This window comes from Talaromyces stipitatus, genomic scaffold (genome assembly GCF_000003125.1).
Source record: "Talaromyces stipitatus ATCC 10500 scf_1105507295515 genomic scaffold, whole genome shotgun sequence".
Classification (NCBI taxonomy): domain Eukaryota; kingdom Fungi; phylum Ascomycota; class Eurotiomycetes; order Eurotiales; family Trichocomaceae; genus Talaromyces; species Talaromyces stipitatus.
Window position 1 is genome coordinate 2,429,504 of NW_002990118.1, and position 26,534 is coordinate 2,456,037.

General features: G+C 46.8%; 7 protein-coding genes across 7 annotated transcripts, besides 1 other annotated feature; 4 read left to right on the forward strand and 3 right to left on the reverse strand.

Annotated features, from left to right (window-relative positions):
* The first annotated feature begins 343 nt into the window (after window positions 1-343).
* Window positions 344-2,564, forward strand: TSTA_049440 (cAMP-dependent protein kinase catalytic subunit PkaC1). The gene is made up of 4 exons (XM_002485415.1): window positions 344-1,403; window positions 1,461-1,714; window positions 1,763-2,137; window positions 2,189-2,564. Exons 1-4 carry the CDS (start codon window positions 618-620, stop codon window positions 2,214-2,216), a joined length of 1,443 nt encoding a protein of 480 aa, XP_002485460.1. The 5' UTR covers window positions 344-617; the 3' UTR covers window positions 2,217-2,564.
* Window positions 522-572: a sequence feature (T-rich).
* Window positions 2,565-2,620: 56 nt separating the features above from the next.
* Window positions 2,621-3,258, reverse strand: TSTA_049450 (mitochondrial intermembrane space translocase subunit Tim13, putative). The gene is made up of 2 exons (XM_002485416.1): window positions 3,061-3,258; window positions 2,621-3,006 (listed from the first exon to the last, which is right to left on the reverse strand). Exons 1-2 carry the CDS (start codon window positions 3,187-3,189, stop codon window positions 2,797-2,799), a joined length of 339 nt encoding a protein of 112 aa, XP_002485461.1. The 5' UTR covers window positions 3,190-3,258; the 3' UTR covers window positions 2,621-2,796.
* Window positions 3,259-3,383: 125 nt separating this feature from the next.
* TSTA_049460 (lectin family integral membrane protein, putative) lies at window positions 3,384-6,305 on the forward strand. The gene is made up of 6 exons (XM_002485417.1): window positions 3,384-3,891; window positions 3,954-3,977; window positions 4,058-4,128; window positions 4,178-4,259; window positions 4,314-4,574; window positions 4,633-6,305. Exons 1-6 carry the CDS (start codon window positions 3,784-3,786, stop codon window positions 5,071-5,073), a joined length of 987 nt encoding a protein of 328 aa, XP_002485462.1. The 5' UTR covers window positions 3,384-3,783; the 3' UTR covers window positions 5,074-6,305.
* TSTA_049470 (uncharacterized protein) lies at window positions 5,515-6,764 on the reverse strand (the record flags this gene model as incomplete). Its single annotated transcript, XM_002485418.1, has 2 exons — window positions 6,266-6,764; window positions 5,515-6,236 (listed from the first exon to the last, which is right to left on the reverse strand). Exons 1-2 carry the CDS (start codon window positions 6,486-6,488, stop codon window positions 5,515-5,517), a joined length of 945 nt encoding a protein of 314 aa, XP_002485463.1. The 5' UTR covers window positions 6,489-6,764.
* Window positions 6,765-6,890: 126 nt separating this feature from the next.
* Window positions 6,891-8,244, forward strand: TSTA_049480 (uncharacterized protein). The gene is made up of 2 exons (XM_002485419.1): window positions 6,891-7,270; window positions 7,316-8,244. The coding sequence occupies exons 1-2, from the start codon at window positions 6,926-6,928 to the stop codon at window positions 8,195-8,197; spliced, it is 1,227 nt and encodes a 408-aa protein (XP_002485464.1). The 5' UTR covers window positions 6,891-6,925; the 3' UTR covers window positions 8,198-8,244.
* Window positions 8,245-8,255: 11 nt separating this feature from the next.
* Window positions 8,256-23,153, reverse strand: TSTA_049490 (midasin, putative; the record flags this gene model as incomplete). Its single annotated transcript, XM_002485420.1, has 2 exons — window positions 8,256-21,992; window positions 22,209-23,153. The coding sequence occupies 2 exons, from the start codon at window positions 23,151-23,153 to the stop codon at window positions 8,469-8,471; spliced, it is 14,469 nt and encodes a 4,822-aa protein (XP_002485465.1). The 3' UTR covers window positions 8,256-8,468.
* A 212-nt stretch (window positions 23,154-23,365) lies between these two features.
* Window positions 23,366-26,485, forward strand: TSTA_049500 (voltage-gated chloride channel, putative; the record flags this gene model as incomplete). Its single annotated transcript, XM_002485421.1, has 7 exons — window positions 23,366-23,630; window positions 23,699-24,243; window positions 24,296-24,399; window positions 24,454-24,606; window positions 24,667-24,781; window positions 24,836-24,927; window positions 24,995-26,485. The coding sequence occupies exons 1-7, from the start codon at window positions 23,476-23,478 to the stop codon at window positions 26,483-26,485; spliced, it is 2,655 nt and encodes an 884-aa protein (XP_002485466.1). The 5' UTR covers window positions 23,366-23,475.
* Between the last annotated feature and the right edge of the window lie 49 nt (window positions 26,486-26,534).

The window sequence follows — 26,534 nt, forward strand, 5'->3', positions numbered from 1 at the left end:
CTGACTTCATGTACGTCAGTCTTCTTTCTATACACCACCACTCTACACTACACCCAGCTATACTTACTGCGAAATACAGTAGAGGCACTCCGACCGACCCCTGCCCCTATCTGTTCACTTAATTGTCTTTTATCTTTTCATTTTGATCGTCTACGACTACGGCTTGTCGGAATTCGACTCGATTGAATCCCAGCAATCAAGACGCCACAAGCAGATCCCGAGAGCCCAGCTCGCTCACCACCCACTTCTCTTATATATACATACGTATTTGGCAACAGAAACCTATGTCCAGTCAGCATTCCACCCCTCAATTATTATATACGAGCTCTTCTATTATTGCGACATCCTACCAGTCAAGCCGAGCGATCCTTATCCGTACAGACTCGCTATTACGTAGCCTCGTCCTCGTTGCTCCACCTGCCACCACCAAGGAATTGGGAAAGACTTTAACTTGCTGACTTGCTGCTGACTGACTTTGCTCTGCTCATCCCGTCAAACAAATCAATTGAACTTGTCCAATCTTCTTTTCTGTTCTTTTTTCTTCTTTCTTTTCCTCTTTCTTTTTTTTTTTTCAGACTCATTCGCAGTCTGGAAAAAATACCCGACGCAAGCATCTCATGCCGACGTTCGGGTCATTGCTAAAGAAGAAAAAGACGTTGTCGACAGGTGGTTCGAAGGAGGTGCCTAATTCTTCATCTACAGGCGCCGAACCTTCCACGACATCAGCAACATCCGATAAACCCGCTGAGCAATCGCATCGATCATCGGTCAAGGAATCCAACGACAGCAGCAGCAAGAAGAATAGCGCTGTGTCGACTAGCGCGGAGACAAGCAATCAAAAAGGCAATTCGCAAGATAATCAGATGACATTGACATCGTCAACAAATCAGCAACCTGCGCAAGGCGCAAATACTTCCTCCTCACATCATCACCACCATCTGCCGAATATCGGCAGTATAAAGAGCATCATCAATCCCACGCACCATCAGCAGCATGAAAATGAGAGTCATGCGCAACAGCAGGGACATACTGACAACAGCAATAACAATGTCCAGGCATCACAAGGCCAGTTGGCTAGTTTACAAGCAAGACAGACAAAAGGGAAATATTCGCTGGAAGATTTCTCCCTTCAGCGAACATTAGGTACAGGAAGCTTTGGCCGGGTGCATTTGGTGCAGTCAAGACATAATCATCGCTTCTATGCGATCAAAGTATTGAAGAAGGCTCAGGTGGTGAAGATGAAGCAGGTGGAACACACAAATGATGAAAGGAGGATGCTTCAAAGGGTAAAGCACCCTTTCCTTATCACCCTATGGGGTACTTTCCAGGATTCGAAGAATTTATATATGGTTATGGACTTTGTTGAGGGCGGGGAACTTTTCAGTCTTCTCCGCAAGTCGCAGGTACGGAAACTATCGTCCTTGGGAAATCCGTAGGCAAAGGTGCTAACTACCTCGCAGAGATTTCCTAATCCTGTCGCTAAATTTTATGCTGCAGAGGTGACGTTGGCTCTAGAATATTTGCATGCGCAGCATATTATATACCGAGATCTCAAACCCGAGAATTTACTGCTGGACAGACATGGGCATTTGAAGATTACTGATTTTGGCTTTGCCAAAGAAGTCCCGGATATTACTTGGACATTGTGTGGAACGCCGGATTACCTTGCGCCGGAGGTTGTGTCTTCCAAGGGATATAATAAATCAGTGGATTGGTAAATTATACCCATAAGGCAGGTAGGATGCGGCTGACATATGTATAGGTGGTCCTTGGGTATTCTTATATTTGAGATGCTTTGCGGCTTTACACCGTTCTGGGACAGCGGATCGCCTGTCAAGATATATGAGAATATTCTTCGAGGCAAAATCAAATACCCTCCATATATGCATCCAGATGCCGTCGATCTTCTTTCCCAGCTCATCACCCCAGATTTGACAAAGCGACTCGGCAACCTTCACGGCGGCCCGGAAGATGTCAAGAATCACCCTTGGTTTGCCGAAGTGACCTGGGATAGATTGCTGAGGAAGGACATTGACGCTCCGTATGTCCCACCCGTCCGGGCTGGACAGGGAGATGCAAGCCAGTTTGACAAGTATCCCGAGGAGAATGAAGCATATGGTAGCAATGGAGACGACCCGTACGTACTTTGTCATATGTCTAGTGATACGTCCTGCTAACCGGATTATAGATATCATAGTCTTTTCACCGAGTTTTAATTCTTCCTACACCGCCGACACTTCCAATCTAACCGTCTCTTGGATAACCACAGCTTGAAGCAACCTCGTCGGTCTAGTTCCCAGAACTGTACTATGCGACAGAGCTCAACGATATCTAGGTATCAAACAATTTTTCATCATCTTATCAAATATATTTTACAACGGATCTGGGTTTAGGTGTGGGTTTGGCTTCGTTTTTTTTTTGGCTTGTTTTTGTGTGTTTCTGCTGGAGACCGATGTCTTACGTATGGTCTGGGACCGATATGACAAAATTTATGGAGTATTGATGTATGTGACATATGTCTAGGTAGTTACATGGGGAAGAAATGGTAGCATAACTGCATAATTATTCTATCGTCCGAAGTATGAAGCATATAACCACCTTTTGGTATCATATATCAATCATCACTAAGTGGTAATCATTGAGTAGTGTGTATTCATACAAATACATGAAAGTCGAATTTCTATCTAATATACAAAGACATAACCCCCATAGTCTTCCAATACCCGATACTATCGCACACACTATATTAAACCCATCCCCGGAAACCTTCTATTGTAATACAAAGTCATATATGGATCATTGCTGCCCACCAAGAGCCCCCAAAACATCCGCCCCAGCACCCATCCTCTTCGACTCCTTTTGCACCCTCGAAATATAAGCACGACTAGTCGTATTCCAAACATTGATGTATTTCTCCATACAAGATGAGAGACATGTTGATTCACTGGATGAGAGTGAAGAGCCGGGGGTGGGGATACAGCGGTCGAAGCAGTTTTCGTTTATTTTCTATATATCAATTCAGTCTACTGATTACGTGGGAAGAGGTGATAGAAGGCGTACGCTGACAAGAGTGCGGGCGTTGGCCACGGCAGCTTCGGTTTGGACTTGTTGCATGAGAGCATTTTTGAGGGCGGTTGAAGATGCGTCTTCGGAGGACTTGGAGGAGGAGGATGAGCCAAAGAAAGACATTGTGTATTTATTTCTTGAGTTGAGGAGTGTATCAATTGGATGTTGATGATGTTGCTGGATGCTTGATGTAAATGTCTGAAGATGAGCTTGCGGAGAATTAGAGTATGTATGCGCTAACTTCTTCTGGTTAAGTGGTGACCTCACCTGGCTGAGCTGTGGCTGATGCTCAAATGTACTCGCCACAGTTTGCAAGTGGACACCTTTGACATACTGCGAAACATGAGGTTACAACCCTTTCTCACGAATATATTCTGCGTCTCTCTCTCTCTCTCTCTTTACGCAGTTACCTTTGTATCTTTTTGATGATATCTGTGGTTACACCTTCCAGGGTAATGTTCTGCAGCTGCTGAATGTCCCGGTGACATTTATGATCATTCGACCTGTACTCCTGCGACAATCATAGCGAGCCTTTGACGTTCTCTCGCCTTTTTGATTCTTCGGTACTTTCATTCTAATTTACAATTCAATTGCTGAGAGATACCACTCGCTCAAAGTATCTCTTCTTCATCCATTTCGCGCATTCGTCTGTGTCCACACCGCGATCCCTTCGTTCAACCTTCAATCTCGAAAACAGCTCAACAACCACCACCCAACATGTGGTTCTCTCAATTCGCTGCCTCCGCCCTGGCATTAGCCTCCTCGGCAGCTGCAGGAACAGATACTAAATACTGGCAAGGAAACACTGATGTGAAGATGCTTCCTGTAAGTGTCGTGCAACTTGTAGAGTTACATCTGTCGCGGAGCTTATTCTAACATCTTGATAGTTACGAACTCATAGCTTGGCTCCGGTATGAAATTGCAATTCCACGTGAAGCACATGCAATTGGCATGATGCAACGAGCATGAATCGACTGACGCGCGCCGATAGCCCTATCTAGATTCCGACATGCATAGTCGATGGTGGGATTTTGGCGGTGATACCGTTATTCGTACAGATCAGTAAGTCCGAAGTCGATCATTCATTCAATGCGCGGTCTAACATCTGTAGATACGTCCGCCTCACATCCGAACGACAGTCTCAGCAGGGCTGGATATTCTCCCGTGTACCTCTAACTGCGACCAATTGGGAGGTAACTCTCCTTACCCTTTCCTTCGTGCATACAAAGATTGACATGCAATAACAGATTGAATTCGAATTCAAAATCCACGGGTCAGGCCACTTCCACGGCGACGGATTTGCGCTCTGGCTTACCAAACAACGCGCAACACAAGGTCCCGTCTTCGGCTCCGTAGACCGCTTTGAAGGTCTAGGAATTTTCTTCGATACCTACAAAAACAATCGCCCCGGTACTTCGTTTCCGTATGTCATGGCTATGATGGGCGATGGGCAAACGGCCTATGATCAGGAACATGACGGCAAGGCCAACGAGTTGGCAGGATGCTCGGTATGATTAGACCTATAATCAGTCTAAAGCATCATGGACTAATATGCGTATTCGTCAGGCCCGCGGTCTCCGTGACGCCGCAGTCCCCACAAAAGCACGTCTAACCTACTTCCAAGACCGCTCCCTCACTCTCGACCTCCAATACAAATCCGACGGCTCCTGGACCGAATGCTTCTCCCTCACCGCGCCAGAAACCAACATCGCAATTCCCTCGGTTACCTACCTCGGCTTCTCTGGCGAAACGGGCGAAGTCACTGATAAACACGATATTATCTCCGTAACAACTCACAACCTCTACGATTCTAGTACATCTGCAAGTCGGAATAGGGCTGGTGCGCCTACAGCCCGTGGCCGGTCTGCAGGAAGGAGGAAGAAAGCTGCTTCTTCCGGTGGATGGATGTGGTTCTTCTTCAAGATCTTTCTGTTTGTGGGTCTTGTTGCGGGTGTTTATGTTGGATATACGATTTATCGATCTAGTCAAAGGCAGTCTCGTTTCTAATCGGAACAAAAGGATTCTGATTAAAGAGGGGGATGAAGTATGAAGAAATTTATCCAGCATGAAGCATCATCAATTTTAGCTTTTCAAATTCTTGTTTTTGTTTGTCTTTTCTAGGTTCCGTGTTGTTTTGATACTGCTATTCAGCGTCTTTTATTTAGTTTGCGATATGATGGATTGATTGATTGAGAGAATCATTGACGAGGCTTGTGTATGATGACTGGAGCGGAGTCAGCGGTGCATTTAACATCAGTTTCTTATATTTACAACATCAGGGAGGATTCCCATTTCTGAAAATAAAGATGCAAATCTCAGGGAATATCGTCGTGATTCTATGGGGTATCACTGCTAACTATAACATGACAAAAGAGCCAGACGTCCGGTCTAAACATATCATCCTGAATATCATATAGCCTTATCATCATATCACGTCCTTCAGGTCTATCATCTGGACTGGCGACCCTTCTCTTCAATCCATAAATCATCCAGAATCTGGAAAACTTCGGTAATACTCTGTACCAAAGTCTTCTCTTCTCCCAGACCCAAACTCCCGTATCGATGGAGCATCTTATCCGGATGCCAGCGTATACGCTCCGCTTTAAGTGTATTCAGAAAACTCTCAGAAGAATGTTGCATGAATTCCCTCACCGCATCACGCGAAATATCTCGCCGTTTACCACTTTCCACAGGCCAATGGATATAATTCCGGATATAAAATGGTTTCTCAGTATCGGAAGAAGTGGCCGGCGGAGCTTTCGAAGAAGCGTCCAACCCTTCCCAACTTTTCATGTATTTCTCCCAAGCCGCTATCCATAATTTAGCTCGTCTCCGTTTCTCGCCCCTCTTGAGACTTTCTTCAAGAGCTTCATTGAATTGAGTACGATCTCGAAATGCTCGCTGCTGCTCGGCTTCCGCACGCTGCTTTGCTTTGGCGTTTTCTTGTCTTTGTCGTTCTCTTTCTTGCATTATGCCTTCGTGCGATCGTTCCCACATCTTGGCTTGTACGTATTCGGCATATTCTTCGTCTGTCATGCGCTCTAATTCCCCGTTTGGTCCCTTTGGTACTGATGGGATGGCGTATGTATGGATTGGTTGGCCGTATACGGATTCCCAGTATAAAGCTCCTTCATCGTCGCCTAGGGCGTCGAAAAGCGATTCGCGAAATGCTGTTTCGGGAGATAAGGAGCGTTCATACTGGCTGCGGGCCGGAGGAGGTGATTCCTCGGTCTTTTGGCGTTTTGAGGAATGGCGCGAGCTGTGATGACGATGGTGGTGCCGGTGCCGGTAAGATCTGTGTCCTTCTGAATGCGGTCTGCTGTCGCTGTCATGTCTGCTTGAGTGATGCGAGGAGCTGTGTCTTGCGCGCGATTTTGAAGACTTGAAGCGGAATTTCGAGGATCGAGAAGCTTTGTTTTCATATTCGTTCCATCCGTCCCTTAACTTTTCAGACCTTCTTTCCTCTGTAAATGGGCCGTACTCGCTTGCTGTAGGCGCACCATTCGACTGAGCTGTTGCTTCGTCCATGGTTGTCGTCAAAAGCGAGCGCTAACAGGGTATGTAAGTAATGACATCATGCGCTCTCTGTTCTTGTCTTCTGCTGATATATTTCCATATTTTAATGGAATCGCATGTACAGAAGAAGCTCGAATAATCGTGAGAAATGAAGCGAGTAGTGTTATAGCAACAGTTTAGTCAAGCTAGTAACAGAGGAAGGTTGAGGTCAGGCAAAAATGCCCACTCCGCATCTGATGGTCCGTGCTTGCAGATCTCTGTGGCGGCTTTCATCATTCTAAGACCTCAAATAACCTCACTCAAGAGTCAAGTCAACAACCACAGAGCGCCCACGCAGAACAGAATGGGTCTAGTGCAATATTCAGATTCCGAAGTCTCCGATGATGAGGAACAGCCTCAAGTTACCCAACCCATCACTAAGAACACAACAGCAGAGACAAAACCCGACCAGAAATTCTCATCAATCGTAGATCGCGGAAACCCACGCAAAATACGAGTCGCGCTCCCCGAAATCAAACCAGAAAATAAAGCCGATGACAGCATCGAAGATGATGAAGATGGACCAGCCAGGAAAAAGCCAAGGACAACCGGAGGCGGAATATTTTCTGGATTCAATTCGTTGCTTCCAGCACCAAAGCGCGCAAATCTACCGACTACGTCTGGGGGAAACGCGAGCAAGAATACAAAAGTATTTAGCCTGAAGACAGGTGCTGGTCCGGGGTTTGATAGACAGGCAGATGCTGAGTGGCGTCAAGAACAAGCCCTTGATCAAGCTTCTATGGGAGGCTCTGAGGATGATACGATACCGAAACCGGGAAGTCTGCGCAACGACCCAAAGGAAGGCAGTTTATTGAAAGAAGAGAATTATAAAAAAAAGGGCAATGCAATGGTATTCAAACCTCTATCGGTAGCGCGTAATGCACCAAAGAAGAAGTCTGCTGCTTTCGTGGCAGCACGGGCAGCTCCTGCTGCTGTCAATACCGCACAGAAAGCAAATGACTCAGATACTCCTACAGAGAGAGATGCTTCCATAGCAGCTACTACGACTACAACTACAGCTGCAGAAGCTAGTCCTGCCACAAAACCTAAACCCAAAATCAGTCTCTTCTCATTCTCGAACGAAGATAAGACTACTTCAACCGCATCAACCAGCGCATACGAATCAATCGTATACAATCCCGAAGGCTTTGATGCACCTTCCAATACAGGAGAGGATATCTCCGCCCTGGAACAACATAATCAACCATCAGCAACCTACCCTACTCCATCCACACAACAACAATCAACTCTCGACGCCATTGCCAACGACCTAAACCTCTCTCGTGCCCAGCGACGACAGTTACTAGGCCGAAATCCAGGCACAGTACAAGCCAACTCGAAAATACTAACATTCAACACCGATGCAGAGTATGCATCGAACCAAGAACTGCTTTCCAAAACAACGGAAGAAGAGCTTACCGCGCAACAGCATAATCCCGTTCGCGCAATTGCTCCTGGTAAGCATTCTTTGCGTCAGCTTGTGCAGGCTGCAAGTTCGCAGAAGGATGCACTTGAAGAGAGTTTTGCTACTGGACGAAGGAATAAGAAGGAAGCTGGATCTAGATATGGATGGTGATATAGGCTCTTCTATCTTTCATAGGGATAATGATCACTTACGTCTAATGAATCCAAGTCAAAACAAGCTATATAAAAGTTCTAATATTGAATGGTCCTTCCGATAGGTAGTCACTTGGTTGAACGGACCTTTATTGTATCATAATTTCTGACAGTATACACATTTCATATAAATGATATTCATAAAAAAAAAGAAGAAAAACAACCAACTCCTAATATGCAGCAAGTCTAAACTCCATAAAATGCACTTTTGTATCATTGGAGACATAAGATCACGACGAAGTTTCAACCACCTCTGCAAACCACTGCTTCAATGCCATGGCCAAAACAGCCGGCAACTCACGCACATCCCTCACCACCAGGTAGTAAGCAAATGGGAACCCCTCCAAATATCTCTTCATCTTGAGCTTCATCTCCCCGGTCCCCATCGCAGAATCATCAGGCTCAAAGCTTGCTTGCGTCAGATCCAGAATTGAACTTCCTGAAGCAGCATCGACGATGATGAATACTATCATGATACGCTCTTCTTGCGCTTGTCGGACGAGTCGTCGAATTGTCTCGTGGTCTTCACAGATACCGTCGGATATGATAAGTTCCAATTGCCAAAGGTCCGCTGAGTTACCACCTCCGCCAGATTTCCGCCCCCGTGCCTCACGGAAGAGCGCAATTGAATCGGCAACAAGCTTACGAACATTCGTACCGGTTTGCTGATAGCTGAATTGCTGGAAGACCTGAGTACCTGCCTCTGACGAGAAGGGTTTGCCAAACTCATGGGCTACTCGAACGTGCTCCTCGTCTCCAAAAGCGACGATACACAGATCACCCGCTTCCAACATACTCAAACTCCTAGCAACGAGGGCAAGCGTCTCAAAGGCAAGCTGACCACTTCCACTCTCCAACATGGACTTACTGTCGTCGACTGCTAGCATGATTTGATAGTTGCGTTTGCTAGGGATGGAACGACGCATCCAGATCTTGTCGCGTTTGTACTGGGAAGCGATGTACGGAATGATCTTCTTGATATTGAGTCTTTTGCCAGTTCGGAAGTCACCACGAAGTTTAGTGGCGAGTGTAGGGGCAAGGATGAGACGTAGTTGTTCGGTAAGCGAAAGAGAAAGATCGTTAGTGACAGCTTCGTAGTGAGCCCACAATCTTCGAGCTTCATCAATTGAGGTTTTGGTTGCATTGGCCGAGGAAAGATGGATTGCTGCTAGATGTGTATCTACTTCGTCCAATTCCTCCGTCATTGGTGGCTCGCCATCTCGTTCCTTGTACGTTTCGCCAACCAATGTGCCCTTGGCGGTTTGAGCTCCCTCTGTAGCATTGACCTCGGCGACGTCAAGATCCATTGCTGCTTCATCAAGCAGGTTCTCGTCCGGCTGATTGTCCTTGTCACCGTCCATAACGTCAGGTGGGATATCATCAGTAACACTAGGCTTCTCGGCTTCAACTCCTTTCTGTTGATCCAATGCCTCTGCTTGTTCTTCGCTCGCCTGGCCTAATGCTTGCGTGTCTGCAACATCGTCTTCATCTGCCAGATGCTCGAATTCTGCATCAGCCATGTTGGTGTCCAGCGGCAGGGTTTGCTTCTCCTTGTCTCTTGACGAATTCATTATCTCCCGCTGTCTGCGATGCCACTCTTCGAGAACATTTCCTAGTTTCTTGAATGCTTCCGACTGTGGATCATCCTGTGAATCTTCACCTGCTCCCCCAGAGCTACTCTCAGCCTTCTTCTGATCCGCACCCTCTTCTGTAGCACCGTTGGGTTGTTCCTCAGAGCTAGCTTCTTCAGCACCACCTTCTTGTTGAGCATTGCCAGACGAACCCTTTTCTTCCTTGGTATCTGTATCCAAACCAATTCCACCAGCAATCTCGTCACTTTGATCGGCATTTTCACCAGCTGCAGTGTTCTCATCTTTTTCCAAAGCCTTATTCTCTTTTTGTTCCGCTTCCAGTTCTTCGTCCAAGGTTTCTTCCTCACCAGCGATATTGGCTTCTTGCTCACCTTCTGGCTCTCCTGACTCAGCTTCATTCTGATGGTTATCTTCCATGTCGATATCACCCGGGTCTGGAGTTGCGCTGCGCTCATCTTCATCAACTGTTTCCTCCGCTTTGTCTCCGTTGGTCGCAGGCTCGAAATCAGACAACTCATCCATGCCATCATCACTCATGTCCGACTCGGCGTCTTCTGGTCCTTCCCCATCAAGTTGCATCTCCTCTGGGAGGTCAAGGGTTTGTTCTTCCTTGGCATGTGGATCGGTGACATCAAGTTCTTCTCTACCACCCGTTTCTTCCTCATCTTCAGGAGCTTCTTCTCGTTCTCCTTCCTCTGCTTCCATCGGCTCATCGCCCTTCTCTTCTTGATCTTTCAGATCTTGCTCCTTCTTATCATTTGCTGCTGCCTGTTCGTCCTTTTCGGACTGTCCCTTGCCCTCTTCATTCTCTGTTTCCTTCTGTTTTTCATCATGGGCACCTTCCCACAGCTTCTCGTCGACTGCATTTGGATCGAGATCGTTGACACTACCAACTTCTTCATCAATCTCATCGTCACCTTCTTCACCAGACATATCTTCTTTGTCCTCGCCTTCTGTCTCCTTCTGTTCGTCATCAAACTCGCCTTCAAGGTCTTCTTGATCCATGTTCACAGCATCTTCAGACTTGTCTATATCATCCTTGGAAGACTTCTCTTGATCCTTTTCCTGCGCAAGTTCGGATAAATCCTCATCGTCCTGAATATCTTTGCTGATATCCTCGGCTCCTTCACCTTCACCAAGACCCGTTCCAGATTCAACTTTGCCAGATCCGCTTTCCTCAGTGGAGGCTTCATGGGGACTGCAGAAGCCCTCTGATGCGATCTGCGTGAATGACTTGGAGAGGATATATGCCATCTTACATATTTCTCTATGGACTCCAAGATAACGGCCAATCATGTCCTCGCAGATATTGTAATATTGCTCTGTTATCGGTAGCAGCCCAGCTATAATTGCACTGGCGAGAGGTAAACTAGAATCAGAGTCCTGCAAAGACTGAAGCTTATCAAGGACAGAGTTCAGAGATCTAGCAATATCGCCGATATGCAGATCCCGAAGTGCTTTCGACAACGAAGAGTCCGTCCGTGAAAGCCAGTCCTTGTTCTCCATGTCAGGCGGTAGGGAGGCTAAAGAGCCTTTGAGTTCTTGTAATGCGACCAAGATCTTGTTGACTGCAGAAAGATAATGATCGTTCAAATTATCAATCACCATATCGCTCTCTGCGGATGTCGCATCACTAGGAGCAGGTATCTCTAGCCAAGAGATAGCCTGTTCAAGAACAAATGCCAGCTCAGGCCGGTCCTCAATCAGCGTGGTGAACTCGGATTTAAGTTGCGCGAAGCAGCTCCTGACTTCAAGCTCAGTGTCAATTGTGACCTGAGATGTGAGCCCTTCAGGTAGATGTGGCAGCCGCTCAATACCATTCCTAAGGCGTGCGAATGTATCTTTCCAAAGCTGGAAAGTGCCTGCGACGCTAGGTGATCCCGAGTACAAGGAGTGAATCTCCACAATCTCTTTTCCAACTCCAAGAAGGGGGATCAGCCAAGAAACACGTCTGAACGAGTTTTCCCTTTCAGTAAGGCCAGACCGGTTATCTTGTCTGAGTCGCGAAGGCCCGTGAGTCCAGAGAACTTTCATATCAGCAGATGTAGATTTGAGTCCCACTAGATGCTTGATGACCGGCGCGAGATCTTCTCTTTGCTTTCTGATCAACACCAAGAAGCCCTCAGCGGATCCAATACTTCTTGTCACTTCGGTCGGGTTGAGATCCTCGTTATACTCGCGTGAATACTTCCTGACATGAGGGAGTACGTCTAAGAATCTGTGAAGGTAAGAATCTGCACTTTGAGCAACAGTAGCAGCTGGCCCATGTTCGACAATGATGTTTGGCGTAGTAGCAAGAACCTGATTGATTGTGGCTTGCTCTTCGATGAATACCGTACTCACGTTTCGTCGTATGCCCATGAAATGAAGTTGACGGAGTGTTTCGGCATAGAAACGACGTTTCTGGGTCTTAAGGTGCTGTACATGCTGCTTGTTGTCCTCTGTCAAAGTGCTCGGTGTCTCGGATTTGAATGACTTCACAGTCTCAATCACGTCTGTGACGAAGCTGCTCAGTTGCGAGGGAACATCCAATTCAGACAATGAAGACGTATAGACCCTCAACATATTAACAGCAGTGGTTGATGGATCTTTGAACCTGGGAGCTCGATTGGCCCAAATAGGATCGTACCGTTCGCAGACCATAAGAGCATCTGATGAATCCCACAAAGAGACTGGAAGCGGCTTTGCAAAGTTTATATCCAGAGATTGCTCATGCAAATCTGGCATGCCTTGTTGAAGTATCTGGTCGGTGGGTTGAGAAAGAAATTCTCTGTACTTTCGAACGTACTTGAACAATTTGTAATGCGATCGTCTTGCACTCTCGCGTAAAGCAGTGATGTTCGTATCTTTCCAACTGGCCAGTTGAATTTGCTCCTTGACGTCCTTATCAAGAGATTTTCTTTTTTCCTCCAATGTCTTATTGACGACGGGCTCATATGGTCTGTAATGATGCAAGAAGTTTTCCAGTGCAGAGACAATGCAGCTTAAGGTCGGGTTATGGTTTGCAAATAGCTGTAACAATGATCTAAACTGCTCGATTAATCGTAGACGTGCACTGAACTGGCCAATTGTGGTGGACTTGAGGAAAGCTTCGAGAGTATGAAGAGCTTCAGTAGTGTAGTCCTTGAGATCTTCGCCATTCTCGGCCTTCTGTAAGGGCAACGCAATGAATGCCTCATATGCCACGAACCACCAGGTGCTAACGGCTTTCTCACACTTTTCAAACTCTAGATCTAACAACTTGGCCCATGTTGATAATTCAAGACGTCTCCAGCTAATGGTCAAAGCCGTGATTTGATCATATAAAGAGGCAGCCGAGTAATCCTTGCTGGCCACCAGTTGCCACTCATGAACAAGGCCATGCAATTTTTCCAACTTGGTGATATACTTGGCAACGGGTTCCAAGTGTTTGAACTGCAGAATCTCTTGGCAACAGACCAAGACATCGTGAATGGCTGCATGTTCAGGCCATGCTGCTTGCAACTGGACAAATCGATTTCGCACGGATAGCACAAGCGACACTAGACGTTTGGCTTCTGCGATGTTCGCATCCAAGTAGAAGTTGTAACGTCTTGGGGAAACATTCTCGTAAGACTTTAGCTCGTCTTTCAATACCAGCAGGATACCAGGCAAGTAGGATTCTGGCGGTGCATATGAATCCTGTCCGCTGTCCAGCGAACCAAGCAGTCGGGTGGATTCAACAATGAACTCTCTTAGATTTCCTTCAATGTCTCCAGGTGCAAAGATAGCCGCATGCAGTTCGGTCAATCTAAGGGAAATTGAGTTAATATCCATTCGAGGCTTTTCTGATACTTCCTCCTCAGTCCCTTCGTAAACAGGGAACAGTTCACGAAGTTCAGATTCGTCAACTTCCTCGCTATCCTCAAACGATCCTTTGTAGCGATAAGTTTGAGACTTCTCTGCGGCCTCTTTCTGGTCTTCGACGAGTTGCTTCTTCCAGATAAGATGCAGCGACTGGAATATTTCCTTCAGATGGGAGAGAGCAGCTTCCGAGTCTAGATTTGCTGAGTTGGCACCGTGATGAAGAGCCAGTGATGAAAGTTGATGTATTTGCACTTTGATTTGATTCTTCATCGAGGCAACTGCGTGAACTGGTTTCTTCATTAAAGGGTATGTGTTGCCGCCAATGAAGGGTGTAGTCTGAGTGATGATTTGGGATATCTTGGATTGGCTTTTATTTGCTCCTCCCAAACAAAGGGATGCTCCTAAATCAAGCATTGTCAGAAATCGAGTAACCAAAACAGTAATATCGTCGTAGACTCTAAAGTTGGACCGAAGACGAGCGCAAATAAGACGAACGTTGTCTTTGAGAAGGTTTCCGTATTGTTGGAACTCAGCAACACCAAAGGTTTCCGGAGTTCTACTCAGTACTGAATTGTGCAGATTCATAAACTCGCCGTGCAATTCCATGAGCCGCGACTTGGCTGGACGACTGACCGGAGAAGCAGATGGAGTTGACCCAAGCCTTTTTAACTCTTCCTTGATCAAACAACGGCGCAAATTAGAAGTTCGACCAGAGAATTCCTTCTCGAAAGTGGCGAGGGCTTCATCCTCAGCGGTCAATTGCAGAACCTGGTCTGCGTGGCGTTGTCTCTCAACCACTAAACCTAGCGAAGGGTCATATGGTTTGTCTGGAACAAAAAGACGGAGACAGAACACTGAGAGTTGAACGCAGACATGGCCCAACTCGTATAGAGTGCTCACTGATGAGTTATTTCGAACATTTGCAAGTGTCTGGATGCATCCTGAGAGGTCATTGACGAACTCTCTGAAGAAATGATTTGGCGGCAGATCCATTGCAGGTTCAAGTTGTGGAATTGAGCCATGGAATGTTCCGGTTTTCTCGAGGTCACATAGCGCGGAGACAACCACTTCAAGACTAGTCGTATTCAGGAAATCTTGATGGAGACATAGAATTTCTAATATCACACGCGTGAACACCCTTGCCAGTAGCACAGTTTGGGAAAGTGATATCTCCCGAGAGCTGTAAGATACCGCTTCAACTAATGCATGAAGTTCGCTTTGAAAGAAATCGAGTCGTCCAAGGAGAACTTCATTAGTACGCTGCACGTGTTGCAACAAATCAACCGAGAAAGCTGATGACCAGGGTGATACAGCAAGCATGGCTCCTTCTGAGCCGTTGTACAGAGCTAGTCTGTGTAGGATAGAAGAAACGGGGAACTTCTCGTTGAATGGCACCGTAGAGTATGCTGGTCTTCCGGCAAGAAGTGGCAGTGTCTCATTCAAATGTCCATGATGTTGAATTTGACTCTCGTTATAAAGTATGGGCAAGTCATGGTACTCGCATATACTCTCAAAGACCTTCAAAAAATGTGGAGGTTGAGGAGATGAGTATATTTCGGTGGCAGAGACCAATTCCGTGACTTGTTGCTTTAGACTTGGTACGAGAAGCTTGCCATCCGCATTGTTAAGCAGCATTGCATTCTGTGCTTCAATCAGCGATTTTCGGACTAGCCCAAGCTGAGAAATATTTAATCTTGTCTGAAGCGCGATTTTGTTGAACCCAGAAACCACGCCTTCCAGATCCAGGAGCGAGTTCAGCTGCTCGACGTCAGTGCAGGTGACAGGTCTCCAAGCATCCCAGATCCTTCGCATGCTCAATCCTGTCTTTAACGCCCATGTTGACCTGAAACGGCTGAGAAGCTGAGCCAATGCAGAGAACAACGGAGACAGTGCAGATTGGCTTTCGGCGGCAGAGGACAAGATTTGCTGGCCGATCTGCAGGTAGATCTGGAACACGCCTTCGTCCAGCTCCTTAACCTGGGTAACCGTATAAATGTCCCAGCAAATTTTGGTGAAATCCTTCAGTACAGATAAGGCATCATTGACCAACCCAGAGTCATTGTCAAGACGTTGAATGAATTCGTAAGAAGTGTGAACAAAATCTGTCAAGAAAGAGCTCACTGCCTGGGTATCGTCTTTCATCAGGCTCGATATCCTACTTGAAGCGAAAGAGCGTTCCAATCTTGTCATCTGAGAAGGCTTGAGATGCTGAGAATTCTGATGTGAATGAACCAGACGTTGTTGGAGCTGATGCAAGCTTAGTTTAACACCTTGCAGTTGAGAGAGAAGTATGATACGATCGGCCTGGCTCGAATGCCAGGTCAGGCGTGGCTCATTGACAAGAGGATGTACAAGTTCAGCTCCCTGATCACCAATTTCCATACTCAAAGAAAACAGGGCCTTCCATTGAAAATTGCCTTCAACCAGCTTGGCATAACGCTCAAGGATTTCCATAGCCGCTTTCGACTGCTCTGCATCAGGAAAAGATATCGCTAATTGCCGAAGTGAATGATTGAAGTTGGCAAGGTCCGACATCTCAACATGGTCTAGACGAATGCCAAACAACTGATCTGCAACATCTGATGACTGTGACTCGGGATCACAGTTCCAAACATAGCGTAAGCGGTATAAAGCTGACTCAAGTGTAAACAATGGCGTATATACGGAAGACGCAACAGCGGGAAATTCTGACAAGAAGCACACTTCCACAGATCTATTACGCATAGCCCGAGACAACTCTCCGTTTCTAGGATCCATGGTGAGGAACAACCTGAAGTTTGGGTGTGGACGAATGGTTCGAGCCGAGCCATCTTCTGTGCGTTGTTCGTTCAACACTAGGTAGCCATTCGGTTCCATCAACGAGTTCAACCGATCCAGAACGGATGCATTGCAAAGGTTCGCATTATCTAATACAACCCAGTGACCAAGTTGTATGGCTTCGGTCAACGCTCCTTCTGTCCACTCGAAACCCACTTTGTTTGCATCCTTTGAGGTCTGCACTAGCGCTTTGCATCGTTGGATAAGACTGGCGAATGCTAGACTATCAAAATGCGGTTGGAGAGCATTGATGACGTCGGCTAGTGTTTCAATATTGATCTCAGGATTGCTACAGACCCCGTAAGCTTCTAGCAGATGCACAATCGAACTTGAAGCAGACTCGGAAGTAACAGTAGTGATGATCTGATGATGTACAAAGTTCACCACATCCTTGGCTAATGACTGGGTTTGTCTGCGATAGTCAATCTGTTCGAAACCACCAATTAAGTCCATGGTATCTGTGTCAGCACTCAATGCTAGTTCCACCAATTCAGCTCCTTGGATAGACGCAAGCGTGCGAATGGTTGTTGTCTTACCACAACCTGAAGGTCCCACGAGGATACTTGGCCAGGCTCGCTCTATACAGAACATAAGAGACTCGAGTATAGGAAGATGAGCAGGAAGAATCTTGACATCTGAGTGGGTGGTGCTTTGTTCGAGTTGTCGCCTAGGCATTATCGCAAGTCCAACTTGAAATTTCTCAACCGTCAAATTATGATAATAAGACTTTTCAGGCGCGGGAATCTTGAAAGACTCTTCGAAGAGTGCAGAGATCAGCGAGCGGTCTTTCTCCGTTCGAAACCTGTGACTAATAATATTCTCAAGAAAGTAGCCACTGGGTAACTGTACGTTTCCTCGATCGGCAAGCTGGAACCATCGTAGGATATCGCGAAGGTTCAGCTCCCAAGGACCCCCAATATTGGCGAATTCTCGATCATAGTCAATAGCCCAATTCAGCTTTGACATGAATTCGACCATCTTAGATGTCTGGTCGGCTGGAATTCGTGGGAATAACTTCGAGCAGATGCTGTTCAGATCCGTGTCACTGAAGGAATCCGCATACACAACTGTGAATCGATTGACAAAGGATGCGGGAAGCCCTTTTCTGCCACCACCTTGGTGGTGAGGATTTTGTGCTGCGAACAAAGCGAAATCCGGATGTCTCTTGAATGTCTGGTCAAGTTCGGCCACATACACCTGCTGGCGATGATCAAGACATGAGTTGAGACCTTCCAGCACCGACTGAGAAGCAAGATTCATCTCGTCGAGAAGGACCCAGTCTCCTCGTTGCATTGCTTGCAAGAATGGGGCATCGCGCCAAGCAAACTGGCCAACGTCACCCCCTTCGACAGGGACATCGGAGCCAAAAAGATCAGTGAGATCTGTTTGATCTGACAGATTGATTCGAGTAAGAGGCTTCCCAAGAGCACGAGCAAGCGATGCCACCAAGGTCGTCTTTCCAACACCAGGACTACCCTCGAGCAGAATAGGCTTCGATGTCTGCAGCCCACGAGCAATGCGAACGGAATTGGCAATTGTCGTTGGTGCGTCCATGACGAAGTCAGGATCTGGAGATGAACCTGGGGAGACTGGCAACCGGAAAGGACCAACACAAAGATAACCATCTTGGGTTGAGACGGTGGCATTTTCATTATATATCCGCACAGCATCAATCTCCAGCAAGGATCCCAACTTTTCTAGACACAGCTGCCGACTCTGCGCAACACTATCCGTTGAGGTAGAGAGCATTGCGGATGGATTTGCACCCAGTGTGTCTATGTATACCATAGCTGCACCTTGAACAATTGCAAACTCTGGATTTGACGGCGGACATTTATTGATGAACTCAACCCATCCAAGCAAATCACGGATGGATACAGAAAACGTAGAAGACCCTTGAAAAGTTTGCTTGAACCATTTGGCAAATTGGAGCATAGCCTTAGTCTTATTTTCGTCCATAGACTGCAGCTTATCCTTCAAGATTGGCAGGATGTCTTCTTCTTCTGATAGTTGAGGAACCCATATCTCGGTCATACGATTCCTGAGTGCGGCAGATAGTTCTCTCTTACCATAGTCTCCTCCAGGATTCATGGTTGACAAAAATTGATAGCCATCCTGTGCAATTACTAAAGAATCAACGGGACCCTTTTCAGCCAGCAAAAGTGATCTGTGGGGCTCAAGAACACTGTTGAGTCTTTCAAGTACAGAGTCATCAGCAAGAGACACTTCATCCAAGAGAAAATATTGACCGGTTTTCATGGCCGTGATAAGGCTCCCGTCGGACCACTCGAATAGAGCCTGGGACCTTGTGATGTTTGTCTTGATGCAATCCAGTAGCTCAGCAGGTATGGCCTCAAGGGTTTCGGGAGCCAACTGCGCAAAGGAAATTTTTAGATCCTCTAAGCTCCTCGATGACTGATCGACATCAGCTTTCGATAACGTCGACAATACGCTTGCAAGATCGTCGCGCAATTGTCGTTCTATCGCAGACCGATTTCTCAAAGGTCTTTGCGCGCCGACAATATCTCCAGTTTCGAGGTTGACATGAGCATTGACAATGAACATTTCTTTGCCGTAAATCTCAGCAACCGCCTGACAGATTTGAGTTTTTCCGCAACCAGTTTCTCCAACCAAGAGGACAGGCTCGTTGTTTCGAAGGGCTTCGGAGACAAGAACAAATACCCTCCTCATAGCTTTCGTCCAAACAACATTCTTTGACAACGATGCCCTTCCTTCGGCTCTCCTTTCCAGTTCCGCCAGGCCATAGATAGCATCTTCATCAATTTTTACCTTCATGACATCTTCTATCACTTTCTTGACAGCCGCTCGCTCGGAAGAATTCCGTACTCTCTCCGCAAGCAGCATAAACCCATTGATAGCTAGCGTCTCACGATCATCTGCTTGACGAAGGGCCCATCTAAAAAGGTCACGGAGCGTTGCAAAACTGTTTTTCTGTTCAAACAAGCGAGTGGACTGTCTCAGAACAGAAAGCTTCTTATACACAGATACAATCCTTGAACAGAAAGAAGGAGCAATTTGCGTTCTTTCCTTCAGGATATACTCTAACTCGTCCTCTGGAATATCATCGAAATGTAACTCTAGGAAACGATTCCTGAACGCTCTGGAAAGAACTTTACGTCCACCATAAAGACCGGCAGGATTTTGAGTGGCAAAAAGCATGAAGTTTGGGTGCGGTTGAATCACTTCTTGCGTTTCTGGTAGGAAAAGTTCTCGATTGTCGTCCAAAAGTCGATTGAGTGCTTCCAAGACATCTGATGGCGCCAAGTTGAGCTCATCAAGCACAATCCAGTGGCCATTCCTAAGAGCCTCCACGAGGACACCTTCCTGGTATGTCAGAGACCCATCGTCTGTTGACACATAGGAACCAAGGTATTCTTGCAAATCGGTATGCTCATGGTTATTAATGCGGACAAATTTGTTGCCTGAAATTTTCGCAAGGTATTCAACCATGCTAGTTTTACCAGACGAAGTAGGACCTTGAAGAAGAATGGGGAATCGACGTGTGGAACTCGCACGGAGTAAGTTCTTCAAGTTCTTTTCAATGAAGGGTGTGATGATATAGTGTGGCTGTTTCTCTGCAGTGAAGGGACCCTTCTTCATCCAGTAATGCTTGAATTGCACATACTCACTGCCATCTTCCGGGGCTCTAGGGACTTGACCAAGCAATGATTTCGCATGTTTGGTAGAACCGAATATATGCTTCTCGATGAGGGGCACGACTAATTTCTCTGACTCCTGACTCAGTAGGGTCAAGAAGCTCATGCAGAAACCTTCGTAGGCCGCTCGCCGAAGACCATAACTATGCACATGGTCTGTTATATAGACCAAGCTGCGCACTAAAGTACGAATACTGAAATGAGGTTTCTGACCTGCACCATCAGTCAATTTATTTTCAAGCATCAGTTTCTTAGTGGCGAGATAGAGACTAGCAATGTCAGAAGCTAGGCGGAGGTCGCTCTGAGACAGATTGCCCAGGTATGTTTGTATCAACCCCAGCAAGTCATCAAAGTCGACATCCGGAGAGTGGACATAGATCTCCGTAAATCTCGAGCGCAATCCCGGGGCCAGATCTCGTTTTCCGGCATCTGTGGCAGGATTCATGGCGCCAAAGATCCTGAAATCAGAATGACCATACACACGTTCCACATCTCCGGCTTCGGATAGCAGAACTGAAGGCATTCCTTCGTCACCATGGTGCAACAAGCTTGCAATATTTTCAAGGATATCAGGAGTTGCTAGGTTGATTTCATCTAGCAAGACCCATTCTCCATTTCGCAGGGCTCGAACGATCTTTCCTTGAACAAAAGCAAAGGCGAATTTAGAGTCACCCCGACTTGCCTGGGCCTCAAAGTCACTTAATTGGACTTTGAAACTTTCCCACTTATCCCTCAGCGCAGCGTACTTTGGTGAGTCAAGTTTTCGTTTCTTCGACGGCTGTTCTTCGGTTCTTTGGTCAGAACCTTTGGGGGCACGGAAGAGACTGTCAGACATGCGAACTGCTTCATGCCAGAGATTAACCAGACGAGGCCAGTTTCCAGCTGTTAAGCTCTTGGTGACCGAAGACAAGAATTTTTGATTCTTTTTGGCGGAAAATGTTTGTTCGAAAAGCTGGTTGAATTCATCCAACAAAGGAATGGCCGTTGAACGCAGGTTAACTGGCCGGAACCCTCCCAGAAGGTCCGAACTTTCGCTCTGCTGAGAAAGATTGACCACTGTCAACTTCTGACAAGTCAAATTGGCCAACTGCTGAATGACTGCCGTTTTACCAATACCCGTCTCTCCAACAAGTAGCACCGGTTCCGATACCTGCACAGCAGCAGCGATTTGCTCCATTGTTCTCAGGGCAGCCCGCGTGGGAGCAAACCAATTTGTTAATTTGTTAAATCGTGATTTTGCTGTCTTTGTGACTTTCATTTTGGTGCAGACTTCTCTACCAACCGAGAATTTATCCTCATAGTCAGCGTATGGAGGAGTCCGTTCTTGCAGGCAGTAGTCGGCTCTTTGAGGAGAGAGTTGGAGTTCCTCGGCGACAATTGAGCTGAGCCTATGACCGAAATCTCGATCAGGTAGGTAACGAATAAAGGCATCCACGGTGTCAAGGAATATCTCATCCTGAAAACTCTCGGGGGTCGCCTCATTTCCTGTCGTTACCCCCAGGCGCAGAAGTCGTTTATGCAATCTATTGCATAGTTTGATCAAATCTCTCAGTCCAGGTGTCCTACCTTGAGCAGACCTCGCAGCTAAGCTACTGTGAAAGGCAGAACAGAGTCTGTCATAAATGTCAATTAGTGTGGGAACCCGGGCCGAAAGCACAGGGTATTTCTCGATGAGAACCTCGCGAACTTCGATCAATGGCAAGGAATTTATTTGAACCTTATTCCACAACCTGGCTCCAAGAAGACCATGGCTTTGTGCAACCTCTTCACCTTTGCTGTTGAGAGAAGATTTCATGGTGGCGATGATTCTAAACCCATCGGCGCATTTGATTCTCTCTTTCCGCTAGGAATTATCAGTTCCCCCTTTTCAATAACCGGTAACATGAGACCAATAACCTCAGATGGTGCCCGATCGAGATCTCTATCAGATCACGCCTCTTTGGCTGCTTTGGTCAAACGCCAGGTTGCCACGAGAATGTGCCGTCAGAGAGATGTGCATACATGCCCAGCAAGCTCTAGCATCGGTTTGTCGTCAAATGGAGAGTGACCATGGATGGACCTGTCCCATTTCTCTGGCAACGTCATTGACCAACGAGGTCTTCCCAGAATTGGGCAATCCAATGAGAAGCAATGGCTTTTGTTCAAGCAGCGCGGTTGCTATACCTCGGAGGTTATTCGTGACTGTTGCAGTCTTAACGAGATTGCTTTCGGGGGTAGGTCTATCCCACCGAACTTTGGGAACTAACACTCCACCAATATAAGCTGTGCGATGACTAAAATTCTCTCTGTGTCTGTCGACTATGTCCCAGGCTGTATTTAATGTCAATGAACTTCGCCTCGAACATAGGTCAGCTTCAAAAAGATGCCATCGGCGTTCCTCCCACAACCCAAGGAGCCTATAATCAATCACGGTATTTTCCCATGGGCCTTCAATAACCCCAGTGCCGATATGTGTAGTCACCATCCTTTGCGTTGCTGCGTCTCCGGTGCGCATATAATAACAGAAACATCGAACCGCCAAATAGCGCACGCAGCTGTCGGCGTGTTGAAAGAGGGATTGGAGTTGGATTGGTGAGATGACGGCGGTGAAAGATTCTATGTCGAACGATGAAAGACGGAATATGCATAAAAGAGCTTTTCGTATCGTTGCGCCATCGAAGTTGAGGAAAGAACCGCTGAAGGTTTCGGAATGGCTTCGTGCATAGTCGTGGGTAAAATGTCGAAGATACGGCGCAAAAGGCAATATTCGAGAAAATGCCGAAAGTATGTTCAAGTAATAATTTTGAGGATCCAAGTCCAGCCATCGGGAAGCTATGTCGACAATCAGACGCTCATATGTTGTGAAAATCCATTCTGTATTCCCCGGCTCGAGCGCTGCCAGGGCAAGCGCATCTAAATATTGTGATCCAGATGCATTTCGTAGTCGCTCTGCTAGATCATTTGGAAGTCGGCGGAGACCCTCAGCCTCTGAGAGCTTCAGCTCAAAGACAGGTCGCTCCTCCATCTCGACGGCCTATCTCAGAAACACTAAAGCCCTTCAGAAAATGAAGGTTTGAAAGTTTGGTAGATTTCCTCAAAGGTCAACGAACTTTTTTTTGGAGATCTTTTTCTGCCGCATAAATTGTGGGGCCGCCCGCATTTGTCACCGCCTTCATCATAGAAGAGCCACAGCTTGCGCCAATCAGCGACGGCTAAAGTGGACCTTCAACTTCACTCGATGTCAACATCAACATCTCCAAGTCTTGTCCTATGCCAACATTAACGCTCTTTATCCATCAGCAGATAGGTCTGCGTTTTATGTCGATGCGGCTGAGGGACTTGGAGTCATGTCACTGGCAACTCCCAGCTCTGGCGATGTGGGATTAAGCTCTTCTAGACGAGATGTGTACGCAAACGAGTCCGACGGCGATCCGGTCTCGAACAATGAACGGGATGAGGCCATTTTCGCCGACCATCCTTTTGTGCAAAATGATATCGAACCGTATGTAACTCTTTTTGGATGTTGTCGAAGTATTTTGAACGGCTAATATCGGATGGGGATGCTGACAGGACGAAAACTAGAATATCCTTCAAGCGCAAACAAAAACAGCCTGCTCGCTTCAGCCTGTCGAAGGTCTTCTCCGCCAGCAGCAGCAGTACATCGCATAATTATACGGCTTCACTGAACCAAAACGCAAACTTAACCGACTGGTCAAACATCGCCGACAACTCGAGATCCGCGGCCGCTAACAGCGATGTCGGTGCTTTCAAAGAAGATGGACCTCTCGATTGGTATATTGAAGGGCCAGGTCGGAGATTAGCATATGATGATATGACTGCGATTGATTGGGTTTTTGAGTACACTAAGGAACGTCAGAGGAAACGGCTTTTGTATTCGACTGGGCAAGGCGTCCTAGGTCATTTGCGTCAACTCTTAGATGGAAGTCACGTCTGGGTCGTCTTAGTTGCAACTGGGATTGCTGTTGGTCTACTTGCGGCGGGTATAGATATTGCGAGCGATTGGTTGAGCGATATCAAGACCGGCTACTGCAAAGGAGAAGAGGGCTTCAGCCAGTTCTATCTCAACCGTGGATTTTGTTGCTGGGGACATGAAGGTAATTTATCCGGCAAAACAAGTCTACAAGACGCGGAACTAATGTTTCATAGACTTTTCTGAATGCGTTGGTTGGATACCATGGAGTAAGGCTTTGAGAATAACCTCTGCTGGCGGAGGCTACGTGCTGGAGTATATATTCTTTATAATGTTCGCTGTATGTTACGGCCTCGCAGAGACGCCAATTCAAAGCTGACACTTTTGGTATTAGGTTCTGTTCGCAACTTCTGCGTGTATATTAGTGCGCACTTATGCTCCATATGCCAGACATAGTGGAATTCCAGAAATTAAAACCGTCTTGGGGGGCTTCGTCATGAAGCGTTTTATGGGTGGTTGGACCTTGGCAATCAAGTCTCTTGGATTGGTAAGTTAACCCTATTATAAGGCTTGGATCTAGGTGTGATGGAGTACTAATATTCGAAAGTGCCTCGTTGTCGCTTCTGGAATGTGGCTTGGTAAAGAAGGCCCTCTCGTGCATGTCGCATGTTGCTGTGCAAACATCCTCATGAAGCCATTCGATACGCTGAATAATAATGAAGGTAAGAACATGAAGTCAAGGAAAATTTAAACTTGTGAAACTAAACTCATGACAGCTCGAAAACGAGAGGTCCTGTCCGCTGCTGCTGCTGCAGGGATATCTGTTGCTTTCGGTGCACCTATTGGTGGCGTACTTTTCAGTTTGGAGGTGAGTAATAGTATATATACTCTTTGTCTTCGAAGCCTAATAGCCCTGCTTATTCACATCATTCCAGCAACTTTCCTACTACTTCCCAGACAAAACTATGTGGCAGAGTTTTGTATGTGCTTCTGTTGCTGCCGTCGCATTACAAGCATTAAACCCTTTCCATACTGGCAAGATCGTGCTTTACCAAGTGACCTACACAAGAGGATGGCATCGGTTCGAAATTATACCCTTCATGATCCTCGGCATCGTGGGTGGCTTATACGGAGGCCTATTCATCAAGCTCAACATGAAGGTAGCTAGATGGCGCAAGTCTAGGGGCTGGTCTTTCCCACTTCTTGAAGTAGCCTCAGTTGCCCTCATCAGTGCGCTGGTAAACTTTCCCAACAAGTTTATGAGAGCACAGTCCTCCGAGCTGGTATACCAACTCTTTGCCGAGTGCGCGACTACTACTGATGATCAGCTCGATTTGTGCAAGACCGGCGCAGCGTCCTTCGGCGTTATTGCACTTCTCCTTCTGGCAGCCGTAGCTGGCTTTTGCTTAGCATCCGTAAGCTTCGGCTTAGACATACCTGCCGGTATCATTCTTCCTTCTCTAGCTATTGGAGCTCTCTTTGGTCGTGCACTTGGCATCGCTGTAGAAATGTGGCAAGCTGCTTTCCCAAGCTTTGTTCTATTCGAGAGTTGCAAGCCCGACATACCTTGCATAACCCCAGCAACATACGCGATCATAGGAGCAGCAGCAGCCCTCGGAGGAGCGACGCGAATGACAGTGTCCATTGTGGTGATCATGTTTGAACTGACCGGGGCCTTGACATACGTGATCCCAATCATGATTGCAGTCATGCTCTCTAAATGGTGTGGTGATATCTTCGGCAAGCGCGGCATCTATGAGTCCTGGATTCACTTTAATGAGTATCCATTCCTGGACCATAAAGATGACAGGCCTCCTCCAGATGTGCCTGTCTCGAGATTGATGACGAATGTTGACGACCTTACTATCATTCCTGCAGTTGGACACACTATTGAATCGTTGAAGAGTCTGCTTGCTCAGACACGTTACCGCGGATTTCCAGTCGTGTTGGATACATCGAACCCAATTCTACTTGGCTTCATTACTCGAAATGAACTGTCATATGCTTTGGATTCATCGCTATCATCTACAACCAGCAATCTAGGACCAGAAACACAAACATACTTCGTCCACCAACCCTTTGCGGACCCCAGTGATACTCTTGACTTGCGGCCGTGGATGGACCAAACTCCTATAACACTTAACAGCCACACGAACTTCTCAATCGTCCTACGCATGTTCCAAAGGCTCGGCTTGAGATATGTCCTATTTGTAAATAAGGGTAACCTAAGAGGCCTACTCACCAAGAAGGATGTCTGGTTCATTCTCAATGGCATGGAAAACCGACGAGAGAAAGGCTTCGAAGATGGACCACTTCGAGAGACGAATAGCTCGGAAGCGTTAGGACTGCTTGGTGATGAGGCATCCCAAGGGGTTACCGAGGATGTTGGGCTCTTGGAAGGTCGGAATTCCATACAGTCTTTATGAATTTGATGAAATGTTCTTTTACTTTGTAATGTTAGCGATTTGTTACTTT

What these genes read in the sequence shown, in the direction of transcription:
- TSTA_049440 (XM_002485415.1), top strand. Translation starts at nt 618, where the DNA reads ATGCCGACGTTCGGGTCATTGCTAAAGAAGAAAAAGACGTTGTCGACA. An exon ending in TATAATAAATCAGTGGATTG is followed by an intron (nt 1,715 to 1,762) that starts GTAAATTATACC and finishes ACATATGTATAG; the next exon opens with GTGGTCCTTGGGTATTCTTA. An exon ending in GGTAGCAATGGAGACGACCC is followed by an intron (nt 2,138 to 2,188) that starts GTACGTACTTTG and finishes ACCGGATTATAG; the next exon opens with ATATCATAGTCTTTTCACCG.
- TSTA_049450 (XM_002485416.1), bottom strand. Translation starts at nt 3,189, where the DNA reads ATGTCTTTCTTTGGCTCATCCTCCTCCTCCAAGTCCTCCGAAGACGCA. An exon ending in ACGCCCGCACTCTTGTCAGC is followed by an intron (nt 3,007 to 3,060) that starts GTACGCCTTCTA and finishes ATTGATATATAG; the next exon opens with AAAATAAACGAAAACTGCTT.
- TSTA_049460 (XM_002485417.1), top strand. Translation starts at nt 3,784, where the DNA reads ATGTGGTTCTCTCAATTCGCTGCCTCCGCCCTGGCATTAGCCTCCTCG. An exon ending in GAACTCATAGCTTGGCTCCG is followed by an intron (nt 3,978 to 4,057) that starts GTATGAAATTGC and finishes GCGCGCCGATAG; the next exon opens with CCCTATCTAGATTCCGACAT. An exon ending in ACGAGTTGGCAGGATGCTCG is followed by an intron (nt 4,575 to 4,632) that starts GTATGATTAGAC and finishes CGTATTCGTCAG; the next exon opens with GCCCGCGGTCTCCGTGACGC.
- TSTA_049480 (XM_002485419.1), top strand. Translation starts at nt 6,926, where the DNA reads ATGGGTCTAGTGCAATATTCAGATTCCGAAGTCTCCGATGATGAGGAA. An exon ending in ACGCGAGCAAGAATACAAAA is followed by an intron (nt 7,271 to 7,315) that starts GTATTTAGCCTG and finishes TTTGATAGACAG; the next exon opens with GCAGATGCTGAGTGGCGTCA.